Below are 17039 nucleotides of genomic sequence, written 5' to 3' on the forward strand. Positions count from 1 at the left end.
TGGCATTGCAAGACCAAATTTGAGAAATATATATTTTTCCATGGACCTACTTTGCTAATGTGGTGGCTTTTCTCGTCCCACAACACTAACTTCAACTTCAGCGGTGTACAACAGTGCGTCGACCAGTTTTTTTTCCTGCCTCTGAAAGACCCCTCCCATAACGAGTCGACTGGTCTGGTTTGGCGATAAATCCAGTTTTAGGGAGGTGGAGGAAGGCAGCGAACTACAGACCAACAAGAAACTACGCCAAGTTTGTGTAAAAAAGATTTGACTACAAATAGCTACATTCTTCAGGTGAGTTTTGTAAACGTAACTGAAATAGTTATTATATACTTGTGGTGCAGATAAAGATTCTTAAACACTTTGTTGCTTGCTCAACACCCCCAAGCGCAATTGAACTTGATCGCTAGCTCTGGAAGTCATGTAGGCTTAGGGAGTTTCAAATAGAGGACTCAGTTTGGGGCACGGCATTGTGCATTTTACTGCGAACTTTGTGCAAATGAATATAAGGCGTATTGTTTAAAGTTAACAATTTCAACATTTTAACAGATTAATATGCCTGCTGCACAGACTGTCATGCAGTAACCTTGGATATGTCGACTTACAGCTAGCCTTTAGTATTTGCATCGAAAATGTCAGAAACGAGTTTTCTATATTTTTAACTAAGTTCTTAAACCTAAAATGTTATTGATTGTATGAATCAGGATGCTGAACCTTTGCCCATCTTGGCAAGCCTGTGTATGCAGACGTCAATTCCACGTGGCAAAGCACCTGTGTTCACTTGTCCAATAAGTTAGAACGGACGGATACATTATTATTCATACAGCGGTGAACGAAGATGATTTCACTTCCTCCAATCCTACTGTAGGCTATACATTTTATTTAAAAATATATATATATAAATATATACGACAAAGTAACTTAATGTGCCGCGAAATGGACTATTGAAAGTGCTGTACAGATGGAACGCATTCTTTTTGCAGTTTTTCTCCGCCATGTAAGCCATTTATTATTTTGTGAAGTGCAATTTAATGATAAGGAGTTCGGGGGTCAGATGCCCACGCTGCCTAGATACATTTTCTAATATTAGAACATTTCCTTGATTTGTTAAAGCAAGGCTGGTGATTCCTGTGCACATGGGACCAGATTGTCCAATAGGATTCCAGGAGACCACTAAACCCCATCTTTCTCTATAGCAACAGTGACCTCCTTAATTTATTTATTTATGACAGGGGATTTTTCCTCGTCTTGGTCTTTCCCCTCTGTAAGAAGGTTTGTGTAAAGTGTGGAGAATTGATGACAAGCCATTCTTTGATGACGGGATCTGTATTTTTGATTCAAATACCTTTTTGCAAGCCTTCATGTATGTGTTTTTAGATATTCAGTATGTTTATGATACATTTGTTAAAACTTGCTTTGAAGGAGGGACACATGCCTTTCAGTTGGAAACTACATGCACGGTGGAATCATCCAGAAGGTGTTTTTAAGATGAGGATGACCATGAGGAGAGGACCTTTTAAATGGAGGGTTGGAGGGGTGTGGGCTAAAGGATGGCGTGAGCTTTAAGGCCTGTGGTTGGGTATGTCAGTGCCACGTGTCCATCCTGGCACCTTTTCGCTGTGCGTGGAGGTTGTTGAATTGCAGGCTTGCTGTGCAGTGCCAGGACAGTTTCCTGTTTGGTCAGAGACGGGTGAGTATTGCCCCATCGTTGGCGTACCATATTGACGTTTCTCCATTTCATCATAGTGATAGTCATAGGGATACTCGTGCCACTTGTTTTGTAACTGATAGGAACTGTGTGTACGCCTGTGTATTCTGTTTTGTGCTGCGTGGTGGAATGATGGAGGCGAACTGAAGGTAAAATGAGGTGTCCCATATTTTGGTGCCTGTGAGATAATCGAAAAGATGCTTCTAAACTGTGAACAGAGGAGGACCCTAAGTGGTTATTTGTGGGGTTGTGAAGGTGCAGACCTTACTATAAAAAATACTATACCATTTTCTATGAGCTGTACATTCTCCTGGCCTACATTTGCTCTATTCTGTTATCTTCCCACATCTCTTATCCAGTATCCGGATCTGATATTATGGATGATTAGGCCTATTTCATCTAAATGGACCGTTATCTTTGATAAGACTGGACATTGAATTAGTACGTTCATGAATGCCTCACATTGTTAAAAGGTTCACAATTGGACTGATCTGTGCAATACATTGCTCTTCGCCAAAATGATTCCTGGTTATCACATGCCTCAGCTGTGAAATTAGCTTCACATTAGATAAGGATCCATCATTATCCTAGGATTGAATCAAATCTTTGGCATCAGATCAGCGTTAACGTAGGTTAGGTTTCTTTAACATGGCATGGCTACCCAGTATTGTTTCCTACCAAGCAAAAATTGACATTAAAGATGCATTCCACTGTGTTGTATTCAATTGCAATAAGGTAGACAGATCTACGACAAGGGTTTGATTTTGAGTGATTTTAGTTATTACATTTACATTTAGTCATTTAGCAGATGCTCTTATCCAGAGCAACTTACAGTAAGTACAGGGACATTCCCCCCGAGGCTTGTAGGATGAAGTGCCTTGCCCAAGGACACAACATAATTTGGCACGGCCAGGAATCGAACTGGCAACCTTCAGATTACGAGCCTGATTCCCTAACCGCTCATCCATCTGACTCCCAGATGGCTTATCGTACTAGTCAATGACAAATCGCCTAGAACTCTTTATATTATGAAATCTGAGTGGGGAATAAAACCCTGTTTTGTTTCTGTGTTTTGTAGATCTTGCCGCAAGTTTACTTTAACGGATTTTGTGTGGCAACAAGGTGGTGAAAGACACTGAAAGGAAACTGCAAACAACCAAACCAGGGCTGGAATCAGAATTCTGAACAGTTCTTTTGAAGAGAATGTTTCCAATGCTGTCTCTCTGCTCAATAGTCTGGCTAAATCGGGGATCTAAATTGAGGAAAGTGCTTTGCTTCTCAAACACAGGCCAGCTCTGACTTCAAAAAAACTTTTGCCATTCAGGCCAACCATGCCTCCTAGCTGATATTGCCCAAGTGTGTTCCACCATCTTCACAAACGCACTCTTGATACTCCGCGTCGTTCATCAACTCTGTCAGTGAGTCACCGGTCAACATCTACAGTCTGCACAACATGGCAGCTGAGGGCTTCCAATTCCGATCACTTTATCCTTACAACAAAGATCGTGAGGAGGACATTGACCTCCAACCAGGGGACATACTGACTGTCGCTGAAGCGTCCTTGTCCTCCCTGGGTCTGAAGGACGGGGACCATGAGCACCCGGAGCGTTTGGGCTGGATGGTGGGAGTCAACAAACGCACCCAACAGATGGGAGACTTCCCAGGCACCTACGTTCAGTATGTGGGACCTGTGACCATGTCCTCGTCGTCCAGTCAGCCTCGGCAACAGAGACCCCTTCCAGCGACGCCCAGGCCTCAGCCTGTCCCGGCTCAGCAAGGTAAATCAAATCAAATTGTATTTGTATAGTAGTTTTGAAAAGAGTGTTGATGAAGGGATTGTGGACTGTGTTTACCAGGGTGTCCCATCCATTATGGAATATGGACATTGTGAGCGTTGTGGCCCTGTGAAGCAATCTTGTTTGGGTTCTTGTCTCTCCTGGTCCCGCTCCATGCATTCACACACCATCCTCCCTCTTTCAGTCAGTTTACTTCTCTTTGTTTGATTTTCGGCTGTCCTCCCTCCAGTCTTGGTGGTTGTAAAGCTACCCAAGCTCTCGAGGCACGCCAGGCCTGGGGGACTGGTGAAGGCAGGTAGCTTGCGTTCTGCTGAAGTCGTACATTCCTCGGGGGTCACGTGACGCTGCCCCAATATTTGCCTTCCATTCATTCCCTCTGGAGAGGAGGTCAGTTCAGTTCCTACTCAGACCACAGGTCCGTTTGGAGGGATGGAAATGGGATGGTGGCCACTGCTGCCCATGTTGTGCCAAGCTGCTCACCTCAAATTCACTTCCTCCATGAACTGTCCTCCATCCTGTTTTTACCAAGACTCTCTAAACAATGTGCAAAAAAAGTTTATTTTAGCTCAAACGTTTTAGGATTGACTTTCTCAAATGGGTCATTGATGTAGAGGGCGTTTATTAGCCGAGTAGTTAGAACAAAACATTTGCTCTAGATTAAAACCCATCAGAAACTTGGTAAGCATGTGTGTTTAGACAAAGCTAGACGCGACCGTGGCTCATTTTTATTATGTGTTGCACAATGTGTTGCATTTGTTGAAATAAACCTACCGTAACTTGCTTTCCTGCACAGTTGATACGACAGATAGACCCAGGTTGTTTCACGGAGGTGAAAAATGAAGGGAAGAAAAGGTTTAGGGGAGAGTGGTAAACTGTGCGGTGGAGGGAGACAGAAAGGGTGAGGGGAAGTGGAGAAAGCAGGAGCAGAGTTTCCATGTTTTAATGTGCGACGCGGAGAAGGAATGTGCTGACTGAGCACTTCGTGTGAACTCCAAAATTAATAATCGGACGCGGTTTAGCGCGGCCCTGCCAGGGAGGATCTCGGTGCCAAGCTCCAGCCTCCGCAGCTCCGCCTGAAAAGGGGAGCGTTGGCACTGTGCCACAGCAACGTTTTGCCTGTTCAGGGTTTTTTCTTAAACCCTTCATTGTGCTGCTCCGAGGCGCTAGCTAAACCTTCCTCACGCGAAGGGCTGTGGCAAAATGGGGCCTGCTGTTGAGAGGAGTGGGGGGGGGGGGGGGGAATAGAAACGGCAGAGGAGAATCGAGTGGAAAGTTTCAGTGTTTTTAAGCCGTTCGTTTTGGTTTCTGAGTGAGACAAGCTAGGGGAATTACTTGTGCGCTGCAAAGATGCATCCATCTGCGTGCTACTGCAACAGTAATTACTCATACCATGCAAATGTCAAATGTTCAACTGGGTTTTATCTTTTAGCTTATCTGACAAGATTGCAAAGACCATTTTTGAAACTATTTCTCATTATGCATTCCAGGGACTTCAGGTTGTGAACCAACCCTCATGTGCCCGACAGAAAATACACCCCCTGCTATGGGGAGGTTGGTAGAGGCCATTGACAGGAAAGGTAAGCGCTTTTGTGGTGGTAAAGGGCAGTAGGCCTACAGACATGCATGAAAGCAGGAATGCTTATCTGCATTGGTCCATTCCATCAAGTTTAGAGCCATTGACAAGTACTCAGAGATATAGGTGGAGTCCCTCCCTCCTTCCCTCCCCCCGCGTTTCACAGTTCTGCTGAATACCAGTCAGTCAACCCTCCTCTCCTGGCTGTCTAGACTTGGCCCTTCAGACTTGACACTCCTAAGAGGAGCTGTTGGGCCCCCTGGTAGCATGTGGAAGACCAGGTCCGCGTTCAAACACTGCATGGCAGCAGTCGGCGGTGGTGTCACCCAACTGTATTTTTAGCCCCAATTTCTGTGTTCTCCATGTTTGAGAATCAGAATCAGAATTCGGTTTATTCGCCATGTATGTTATACAAACACAGAATTTACTGTGGCAGGGAGGTGCAAAACACTAAACATATACAGATCTTAAATTAAGTAAAAGTACAAAAGTTTAACTATTTCTAAGAACTAAACAATCTAAGAATACAACAATTTAAATATAAAATAAAAAATATATAAAAATAAGAATAATGAGCAGCATGAATGGTCAACATAGTGCAGTCGGATACTGAGATAAAGTGGCTTTCTATGTGTTACCAACCCACTAGTCCAGGCATGCCAAGAGAGAAAATTACAATTTGAGGAGTTTTTAATGTGTGTGTTTGGTGTATGCACCTCAGGTTTGGAGAGTGCAACACTATGCAGCACGTCGGGCTCCTTGGCTGCAGGCAGTCACAGGCCTGACCTGAACACTGGTAAGTCATTTTATGCTCACCATCTCTAGTGCAAGGAATGCTTTGTCTTTGATGCTGAGAATGTATTATGTATGTATGTTTGTGCATACATGCATTAGGATTTATATCCAATCCATGCAAAGCAAGCTTGTTACCTTGTGTGGTAGTCAGGGTTGAGGCATACATTTGACTCGACACAACCATGCTTATGACTTGACTTCAGTGTTTTTGTGACCTGTGAAAGCATGTATCTGTCTCATAATTATTTATTTGTTACAAAATACACAGGATAAACAAGGGCACTAAACATGGCAATTTTGAAGTCGTCTTTACCATACAAGTTTTCTCACAGAATTCTGCAACCATCAAAAAGATTTCTCAGCTATAGCCTATCCTATCAGTGGAGTGAAGATACAGCACATAACTCACAGGGTCCCCATGCTGCCCTTGTGATTCCCCCTCTGCTAGGATCCTCTGCATGCTCCATTTGTGCTCTGTTTCGACATGAGAGTGATAACACTGCCTTTGTTTGTGTACGGGGGAAAAATAGGCCACCCCTAGAGACTCAACTCAGCTGGGCTCACCCCCCTAAAGACAGTCTCTCTTATGTGGGCTGAATGGACTGTGCTCCTCATTGTCTAGTTTCTCTTTGACTCTCTGTCCTGAGAACAGCCTTTAGGAGTTTTGCACCAATGGAAAAAGCAATAAAGTGCTTTCATCTGGCCTATTCTGGGCATGGCCTGCTTCATGAGTATAAATGTAATGTACTGCTTGTCTTGCCTGGTGGATAAAGGGAGTACTTTGTTATTGAAGATGGTCATTCTATAGCTTTATCGGTACAGTATCATCACCTCGAAGGGCCATCGGGCTGAGGGAGACATAATTTAAAGCATGTTGTATCATGTGGTCCCACAGACCAGGTCAAAGGTCAAGCCTTTACATTGACACGCATACACACACACACAGTCTCTCCTTGCTATTCTCGCACGCAAGCACACGCACGACAGACGCAGTCTCTCTCCTTTCGATGCTAGCCCGCATGTATACACGCACATGCGTGTGCACATCGTAAACATGCCCCAGACAGATTATCTCCTCTCTACGCTTGGATGCACACACACACACACACACACACACACCCTCTCTACAAGTTTGCTCAGGGAACGAGCTTGGCCTGGCAAGCCTCTCCAGACAGCTGTTGTTTGCTGAGGTGTGACAGGGCTGTGAGCAGCTCCCAGCCCAGGCTGAGCTGCAGCGTTCGGGGAGCACTGGCAGTATTTCAGGAACTCAGACAGTGTCACCTGTCACAGAACTAGTCTGAACAGTGTCTGCCAGACGGCGTGTCTGAGAAGCGTGAGCAATGCCACATAACACACCCTGAATATCTAGCCCAGAGAAATAAGCACAGACAGAGAGAGAGAGTGTGAGACACACACACACACACAGCAGAGTGCACAGGCTGGACTGGAGTTTAAGAACAACCCTGGTGTATTTCACCGTTGCTTTTGCAGAGCTGTGGGAGCCTGAGATGGGCCAGTTTGAAGGCCAGGCGCTCTCCCAGGCCCTGGTGGGCTTCCTGCAGAACCTGCCCTCCCCTCTCCTCCCGGAGTCTGTGTATGCCATCCTGAAGACCATCATCCTGGAGGAAAAAGGTACCATTTTGTGAATGCATGCAAAGTCACTCAGGACCCAGCCCAAACAAAACCTGCAGATCTTTTTTACATTTTATGCGGTTATTCAAATTGAAAAACATGAGGAAATCTGCGGAATTCTGCTAACCTTCCTGTTCTTCTGTCGGAGCGACCGAAGATGTTCCAAAAAAGTTTGACGCTGAATATGGTCGATTGAATGTTGACAGATTGTGTAAAAAACACATATTGATCCATCCTGAAAACTCCCTGGTCCTGTCTATTGCTGTAATTTTGGTTGATAAATGTTTCCGTGTCAATTCTTCAGGGCTGAATCTCTGCATTTTTGGCTAATGTTTTAATATTGGCTACAGTAGCTAGTCTAATGTGAACGTTACTGTATCAGTTTCAGGGTTGTCAGACTTCCTTCGATTGCTATCACAGACCTACCTACACTGGTGGCAATACATGTTAAATATTTCGAAAGAATAGAGACATAATATTAGTTGAGAATTATTTACATTTGGCCTCAGACCAATGCGTTCCATTTGAAAATCCGCGGGTTTTCGTCGGAATTCTGCGCCCGCATATTACGTTTGGGCCTGCTCAGGTCATACGGAGCGAGCTTTTTTGTATTTAAAAAAATATGTGTGTTATGACACTAATCTCACAATTGTGGTTCCACAGAGCTGTCTGTAGAGGAGACGGACAAGCGCTTGGTGAAGGCCCTGGGGCCGCCCGCTGTTCCTCCCCAGAACCGTGTCACGCTGCAGTACCTCCTGAGACACCTGGAGAGGGTGGCCCAGAGCTCTGCTCACAGCGGCCTGGATCGCCACGCTCTGGGGCTCCTCTTCGGCCCCCTGCTCCTGCCCCACCAGCCTCCCTCAGGGTCAGTCCACCACCATCCTCCTTTTAAGAGCTCACCGTTCGTTCAAGGTTACAGAACTCGCCATAGGATCAGCCGAACGTTGATTTAAATTATTTTCCGGGCTAAACTGTAGAGACATTACATTATGAAACATTAATGCGATGACATTTTTGTGGTTGAGTTTCTCTTAATGGAAATGTTTTCTTGCTGTAAAAAGATCACATTAGAAATACAAATTAACTCTATTATTTGACAGTAAAGTTTCCCAAATAATGAATCTGTATTGTTGGCCTGCCAGGTCAGAGAAGGATGGTCAGATATTTGCTCAGGTTTTGGAGAGACTGCTGTTAGTAAGGAGCTGGGAGCCGGAAGAACAGAAGCCTCCAGGTAAGGGCCCACTGCAGCATGTTTTATGATGCACTACTGTACCATCCCCTCGTCTCAACCTCTCCCTCCAGACATGCTACAGATATGTCATGGACTGCATTTACATAGCACTTTTTCTACCGCAACGATACACAAAGCGCTTTCCATTTTTATTTTTACGATATCTGAGGTACGAACCTCTGGGTTGATATATATATATTTTTTTGCTCTTATTGATAGCGCTTCCGCCCAAACCCTCAAAGAGCAGAGCTGTTGCACATTCGACTGCCATCGAAGATGGAGGGAAGCTAGCGACTGCCATCGAAGATGGAGGGAAGCTAGCTAACGAGGAAGTGGGGTTGCTAGGGGACGCAGAATGGTACTGGGGGGACATCTCCAGGTAGAAACTTAACCCCTTACATTTTCCCTGTGACCATATATTGTACAATATTTACCTAATGATTAAAAACATCTCCACGTTTCTACGAAAGTGTGGTTGCATGTTCCACAAATGGAATTCAGATGTTATATTTTGAAGAGAAAAAACAATGGTATTTTTTGCTTTTTCCAGAGAGGAAGTAAATGAAAAGATGCGTGACTCACCCGACGGCACGTTCCTGGTCCGAGACGCCTCCAGCAAGGTGCAAGGAGAATACACTCTCACTCTGAGGTAAGAGAAATGAGAGCCGCCATCTTAACAAGCTGTGACAGGAACACCCAGAAGAGACAGTTGGGTTTTCTAGAGTTGAAAATTCAGTATTTTTCAAACTAGGACGTTCTGTCTCTTGACTAATGCTCTTGCATCATACGTCTCGAGTGATGTGCACACCAAGCAGTCAGGTCAGACTCGTTTCAGAAGCATGGGGTACTCATAAATGTCAGTCATTAGTTTTATTGCTGATCTACTCTCAAATTACAGAGCATGTTATTGAAGACAATGAGTTGAGAGGCATTTTCCGCATGGCTGTCAAAAAAAAAAAAAAAAGCATTATTGGCATGAAATAATTTGTAAATATTGCCAGAAACGTATTACCCAAGACTTTGTTTAGCGTCTGGGGTCTTTGCAGTAGCTTAGTCATCTCACCTTGCTCAATGTCCACGGCTTCTTCTAGGAAAGGAGGTAACAATAAGCTGATCAAGATCTTCCACCGAGGGGGCCAGTACGGCTTCTCTGAGCCGCTGGACTTTAGCTCAGTGGTGGAGCTGATCCAACACTACCACCACGAGTCCCTGGCCCAGTACAACCCCAAACTAGACACACGGCTCATCTACCCCATATCTAAATACCAGCAGGTAGGCTGACGCAATCCTTCAACTATGGTGTTGTCATGGCACCTCGTGATAAAGTCACCCACAACAACGTTTTTCCCACAACTTGGGTACTAATAAGAAACAATTTCACATGTAGGGATGCTTCCAGAACACTAGAATCTAGAAAGACTTCAGGTTGCTTGAGGCGTTTCGTTCCCTTTCTCCTCGCCAGGACCAGGTTGTGAAAGAGGACAGCGTCGACGCAGTAGGTGAACAGTTGAAGATCTACCATGACCAGTACCAGGAGAAGAGTAGAGAATACGATGCCCTCTACAAGGAATACACTCACACTTCCCAGGTAGCAACAGGGCCGGGCACGGACCTCCCAAGTCGATCCTATAATATTATAAGCAGTGTGTTGGCGAAGACACAGCAAAGTTGCTTAACAGGAGTACCGTTTGTTGCTGTGTGCATTTAATCTTTCACAATCACTAACCTCGAACACAGAAAGAAGTACACATATATCCAATAAGGAAGTACAATATTCAATAGTATAGAAACAAGAATTTAAAAAAGGAACTTTAATTCAGTTCCCGTTTTCAGTCAAAATGTAACCTTTTGTTGTGGAAATGTCGTTTACCGTTTTGTGACCTCACGCTCTCCAGGAGCTGCAGATGAAACGGACTGCCATTGAGGCCTTCAATGAGACCATCAAGATCTTTGAAGAGCAATGCCAGACCCAGGAGCATTATAGCCAGGTGTACATCGACAAGTTCCATAGAGAGGGCAACGACAAAGAGGTTGAGAGGTATGCCAATTAATCTTTTTGATTTCGTCACCCAAGCAAATGCAGATGAGCAAAAGGACGATTTGAAACGTCCGGTGTTGTTTTTCAACCCTCTAGAATCCAAAGTAACGCAGACAAGTTGAAGTCACGTGTGGATGAGATCCACGACAGTAAGAGAAGGCTCGAGCAGGATCTGAAGAGACAGGCTTCGGACAACAGGGAGATCGACAAGAAGATGAACAGCCTCAAACCTGACCTCATGCAGCTCAGGAAGATCCGAGACCAGTACCTGGTGTAAGCAAGCACGCAAAACACACAAAACACCACGGGCCCACTGGTTTTCCAAACTAATCTTCTGCTGTCTGTGTTTTTAGATGGCTCACCCAAAAGGGCACCAGGCAGAAGCAGATTAACGAGTGGCTGGGGTTCAGAAGTGAAGTGGAAGAGTGAGTACCGTCAACAGAGCTCGAACCTTACCTGAATCTAACGTTCGTTTAATACAAAGGAGAGGCAACGATTTGTCTGAGGATTCCCTGAGGCTGTGGTCTCCTCAGACCCACAGATCTCCTCTTCCACTCACACTGGTCTTACTTCTGTACCGTGTCTTGTCTCCTCCTCACACTAACCCCGCCACCCCCACCTCCCCCCTCCCCTAGCCCGTATTCCCTGGCCGATGAAGAGGAGGTTGCCCACCAAGACGAGTGCACCTGGTACGTGGGCGACATCAAGCGCGGCCAGGCGGAAGACCTGCTGAGGGGCCGGTGTGACGGCACCTTCCTCATCCGAGGCAGCCAGACGCAGAAGGGATCGTTCGCCTGCTCTGTGGTGTGAGTGTCGCCACGGGAACCATTTTGATTTTTGTGATTCCTTTTTTGTTGACGAATCGATTTGAGAGATGTAGATTTGTGTATTGCCTGAAGTGTAAATTAGTGGGATTTTGAAATTGATTGATAAAATGTTATTTTTAAACTTGGTAAATAACAAGGGAAAGGCCTAACTTGATGTTGAATAGCTCTTGACTTGAGTGTATTACTGTTTAACTCCCATGCAGAGTGGATGGGGACATCAAGCACTGTGTGATTTTCAAGACCTCGAAAGGCTATGGCTTCGCTGAGCCCTACAACTTGTACTCCTCGCTGAGAGACCTGGTCCTGCACTACAGACACACCTCCCTGGTCCAGCACAACGACCAGCTGAACGTGACCCTGGCCTGGCCAGTCCTCAGCCAGCAACCCAGATGAATCTGAATTGGCGTGAAGCCATGGCGACAGGCGACCACGAGGCAACCCTTACTTGCTGGAACCGGAACTGCAACGCTTTTGCTGGGTCATAGGAGGATCTCAAGATGCAACCTGCTAGTGCATGATTTCAACCTGGACTGGATGAGTGGGTTGTTACCCTTTTGACTGTAAGTGGTTCAGTTTTCCCTCATCTTGCCATAACTCTAGTGTTGGAGCCCAAGTATAGTAACTGATGTAGACATAAATAACTAAATGCCCCCCCATAATATGAGCCACAACTATAAGATCAGGGATCTTGATAATTTCATTGAAGTTGGTCAACTTTGAAGGCTCTGGGCATGGCCATTTTCTTTGTAGGTTGTTAACACAAGTGCCTTTTTCATCCTATCCAGTCACTTCAATTGTCTTTCCCCCTCCCTAATGAGATCAACAGAAAGCTGGCTCGTTCAGCACCTCGAGTCCTCTCCTCTATAACACAGGACTGCGGGAGAACTATATAGTCGTGGTACAGTAGCACAGGCCCGCAGCACTGTGTGCACAATTTGGATGGAGGGGGTCCTGTTGTCTCTTAGATTGCCTTAGTGTGTGTTTGAATGATTGATAGATCACGTTCCCCATAACAAATGTATTCTTCTACATTTTGTAGCTGTGTGGATCGTGAGATAAGATGGCGTAGCCCAAGGCAGGAATACTATTGGATAAGCCTAGTTTACACACAGTGTAGTTTATTACACCATTTTGTCTCTGGGTTATGTGTGTGTGTGTGTGTGTTGGTTAATGGATGCATTATACTATAAGTATACTTGAAATCAACACTTGACAAACTGTGTAGTCGTGAACATGGAGCAGTTGATGAAGATGATGATCCTATACAGAGCTTTTTCAAGGCAGTGAAGAAATTCAAGCTGAAATCAATATTTCTTCTTCGGTTTTCGAGTAGCTAGAAATGCATTGTCTAATACACAGGAGGACATGTTTCAATATGAAAAGAACATTTTGCTTGTCGAAAACCAATAGCACATGCACAGAATGTATCTCCCTTCATTGGAAGATACTATATGCTATTTTCATGTGAAGCTTTTTGGTGCAGGAGATGGAGATTTTGTTACATTGATGCAGATGTCAGTATAAAGCGTTTTGGCAGTGATGTATTTTCCTAACACGCATGGTTTGATGAAATTTTGCTAAAATTCAAAACTGTTAAAATGTGGGAATATTATGCATCCTGTTAGGTAGCAGAAGTGTCTACTTCGAGTGACACTATAATACTATTTACTGTGTTGAGGCTAGTCCAGATTTGACTAGACTTCAGATTTGAATAGTCTGACTATGCGCCTTGATACAGTGTATATGAAAGTACTGTAAAAAAGAAAGGCACATCTACTGTACATGCAGTGTAAGACAGTGACCAAAGTTTAGACAGTCTTAGACCAGAAAGCAGAGTAGATGAAAATGGTGACGTTTTCAAATATTTTATGGTCTTTCTGTGGCTTGGACCTATATCTGAGATAAAAAATCTGATAATCTGTATGATTATGCTGTGGAAATATATTTTTTCTGTTTTAGAGTGTGTGAGTGGTTAATAGTGACATTTTATAGGTTCCTGTATTCACAGAAATAAGCTAGTGACTGTTTAACAGTGCGGTGCTAGATTTGGTATGAAACACATCTATGATCAGACCTGCCACAGTAACACAACAAATTATGATGATGATAAGAGGTGGCAGAGATCCTGTATGAAATTAGCTTTTATAAAAGGCTGTTTTAACTTCTATGTTCATTTTTTGTTGTCTGTTTATAACCCAAATACCTTGAATACATTTGTTCCCTTACGTTTTTAGATTTGGTCTCTAAATAACCAAATCAAAAGAAAACAACAGTTTGATTACTTCAGTAAAAGTTACGTGAAATGAAACTTGTATTGTTTCATTAAGATTTTTTCTTTTTACTTGTTTGTAGGACTACTGTGTTAAGTTAGCTTTCTTGTTTGTGCAAACAAAAATACACAACTAGCAAATACAGCCATCTACATTATACAGTAAGAGTAACATTTTTGCAGACACTTAACAAATGTCTGCAAAATGTCCGCAAATAAGTCAAGATTCCCTTAAAAGTCTTCGAGATACTATTTTTCTGCTAGGTTTTGACATGCCCCTGGCTGTCTAGTACAACAGTCCACACATGTTGGTATGCAGTTCTTTGACTGATCTCTGCTGGAGAAGAGATGTAAATGTTGATTTCATTTTGCACAAGAATAAATGTCATGGCAAAAAGGTTTGTCTGATTTTGTGTTGTCCTTGCAGACGTTTTATCTCTATTATGTATACCGTTTATTGTAATTATTGAACTTAAGCGGGTACAATGTCTGGGTGAATTGTGAAGTGCACTTAGTAGCAAGCATTTCCTGGTTGAAGTAATTTGATAATTGCTGTATTAAAAGCGCTCAAGGAAGAGTCAAAGGTAGGAGGAGCATGTCTGCCAAGTCCGTTATTACAACTCTCGCCTGGTTCAGATTGACTGGTTCTGTCACAATAGTTTGCTAGTTTTAAAAAGCAAAGATGAAATTTGCTACAATTTTTGCCACAGTTGCAATCTGTACAACTTTCCACAAATGTAATGGAAAATCAAAGCCCAAGCCGTCTTGCAGTTATCCTCCGTCGCAATGGTGCCGGTCTTTGGAAATTGCAATAGAATGCAAGGTAAGTGTAATTCTGTCATTCAAATTAAAATGCAGTGATAAGAATGTACTTAATAAAGGTCCTGGGTATACAATCAACAGCCCTTGAAGTAAATAAATACATGTAAAGATCATGGTAACTATATCCAAGGTTAAACTTAAAATGTTTAAGATAAGCATGTAGGTTTATTTATGTTGTGAGGTAGAGTCCAAGGTGTCATTGTTTAACAAAAGACGAGTTCTAACTAACTTTTCATCCTATCCTAAAATAATACATTTCATATTGTGGGATTTGACACTGTGCACTGTGGGATTTACAAGACATCTACAAGCTCCAGTTCAGTTCCTCTTCAAAGACACTGTTGTCTACTTTAGAATAAGGATCATGCTTTTGAAATTAAGACACCAGAGGTCTTATATTTCCTGCAGGCATGTGATGAGAATTTCTTTCCAGTTGGCGGGGGAGGGAAACGGGTCAGATGGCATGGCAGCAAATCTACAATCTATTGATTCAGTTTACCCCAATTACAACACTACTCTAATAACAAAATAACCAATATTCAGCTCTGGTTGCCTACAGACAAAGACAAGACTCTCAACCTCCCCTCCTTTTAGGTTCAGAAGCAGTGTCTTGAGCTGAATGCCACCAAGCCCAACCTGGCTGTTCCTCCAGTAGAGGTGACCCTGTACTATGAGAGCTTGTGCCCAGGTTGCAGGACCTTCATCAGCCATCAGCTCTATCCTACCTGGACCATGCTCCAAGACATCATGGAGGTCAAGCTTGTCCCCTATGTCAACACAGAGGTGGGCCACGAGTTAAGGGAGAGCAATAATGTATTTCACTGGATTTGATGTCAATGTATAACATTTTCATTATACACAGACAGCTGTTTAGCATTAGCTTTAGCATTTACAATAGATAAATATTGTAACTCTAAGTTGGAAGAGGAAGCCATCTTGTTCTCATGCTCGCAGTTTTGCTTTTGCCCATAGGGGATTCCAACAGGAAATGCTCCTTTCACCTGTCAACAAGGAGAGGCAGAATGTGACAGCAACATGATTCAGGTGCTTATTCCCATATATTTGAGGTTGCAAAATGTGACCTCATATACAGTACATATAAAGTCCTTTGTAACATACAGTAAAACCCACCCAGGTCCAGCATGCTACATATATCTACTTCCATAAAAAGAAGTAGACAATACAATGCCAAAAGAAATGATTGATCCTTACATTTTCTCTCCATCTAGTCCTGTATTCTACATTTAGCTGGTCACTCTGCCTTTCCTGTCATTTACTGCATGGAGTCTTCTGCAGATGTTCTCAGAGCTGCCCAGCCTGTGAGTACCACAAGATAATATGCTCCGTTTATTATCCGTTTTAACGCGCAATTATTGAAAATATTTCGTTTTTTACATTCGAGGTTGGTTGCCAGCCTGGGTTCCATCTTAGTGAAACTAAATGTGGCACTCAGAGCAGGCCTGGAATAACCAGGGACGCGTCATGTGTCTAGTTTGTTAGTAGCGTTCAAAAGCATTTTCATCAAGTGTAAGGTGTTGTGATCAAGGTGTTGTGATCAGTACCTTTTTGTTGACGTCTGAGCCAGTGTCTGCAACTGCACGCCCCCTCAATGGCGTGGAACGACATCACATCCTGTGTGAAGGGAGAGCTGGGCCACAAGCTGATGTATGAGAACGCCTTGACGACCAGAGCCCTCAACCCTGCCCACACGCACGTGCCTTGGGTCACATTCAATGGGGTAAAACAGCTGATTAGTGTATTCTGTATGGCTCTTCTAACACAAGCACTGTACATGTAGACATATTATTAGTGGCAAACCGCTACAGTCAGCATTTGAAGTCTTACATCAATTTAATAGTATTTCGAGGGAGTCAGGGATGGTCTGCATTTCCAGGCGCCATTTTAGCTATCAGGCACAGTGCAACAACAATGATAATTGGTTAACTTGTCAACCTGCAGGAATACACTGTTGAGTTACAGGACAAGGCGATGTCATCGCTTTTCAATCTGGTTTGCAACCTATACAAGGTGAGTAGATGAGGGGATTAATGACACTGCAATTTTTAAACAGTGATAAGTCAATACAAATTTACATTTTCTCTTGTTTCCAAAGGGAGGAAAACCACCTGCCTGCACTGGAGCCCTGAAGAAACTTGACCGAAGCTACTGCTGAAAGCAATATAATCTTGGCCTAGATTTACCAACCGACATTTGCTTGCTGGTTAAATGTGATACCTTTTTTTAACACTTAATACATTTAAGGTACCTCAAATATATATTTTGATGACATTTTAAACATATTACTGCTAACTTTTTCATACTTAAAGATGTTTTTTTGTATATTAGAC

General features: G+C 43.5%; 2 protein-coding genes across 3 annotated transcripts; both read left to right on the plus strand.

Moving 5' to 3' along the window:
* Positions 1 to 241: 241 nt before the first annotated feature.
* pik3r2 (phosphoinositide-3-kinase, regulatory subunit 2 (beta)) lies at positions 242 to 14266 on the plus strand. Of its 2 annotated transcripts, XM_067229806.1 has the most exons (16): positions 242 to 294; positions 2787 to 3486; positions 4992 to 5081; positions 5799 to 5873; positions 7364 to 7504; positions 8168 to 8369; positions 8647 to 8735; positions 8955 to 9114; positions 9286 to 9384; positions 9827 to 10007; positions 10198 to 10323; positions 10631 to 10773; positions 10870 to 11046; positions 11127 to 11198; positions 11409 to 11579; positions 11804 to 14266. In XM_067229806.1, the coding sequence occupies exons 2-16, from the start codon at positions 3162 to 3164 to the stop codon at positions 11991 to 11993; spliced, it is 2241 nt and encodes a 746-aa protein (XP_067085907.1). In that variant the 5' UTR covers positions 242 to 294; positions 2787 to 3161; the 3' UTR covers positions 11994 to 14266. The 2 variants fall into 2 exon arrangements, with proteins under 2 accessions (XP_067085907.1, XP_067085906.1); XM_067229805.1 differs by lacking the exon at positions 242 to 294 and having other exon boundaries at positions 2684 to 3486.
* A 252-nt stretch (positions 14267 to 14518) lies between these two features.
* On the plus strand, positions 14519 to 16934 carry ifi30b (IFI30 lysosomal thiol reductase b). The gene is made up of 7 exons (XM_067229481.1): positions 14519 to 14692; positions 15286 to 15474; positions 15664 to 15735; positions 15921 to 16010; positions 16277 to 16429; positions 16651 to 16719; positions 16805 to 16934. The coding sequence occupies exons 1-7, from the start codon at positions 14552 to 14554 to the stop codon at positions 16862 to 16864; spliced, it is 774 nt and encodes a 257-aa protein (XP_067085582.1). The 5' UTR covers positions 14519 to 14551; the 3' UTR covers positions 16865 to 16934.
* Positions 16935 to 17039: the final 105 nt, after the last annotated feature.

The sequence above is a fragment of the Osmerus mordax genome, chromosome 26 (genome assembly GCF_038355195.1).
Source record: "Osmerus mordax isolate fOsmMor3 chromosome 26, fOsmMor3.pri, whole genome shotgun sequence".
Taxonomy (NCBI): Eukaryota; Metazoa; Chordata; class Actinopteri; order Osmeriformes; family Osmeridae; genus Osmerus; species Osmerus mordax.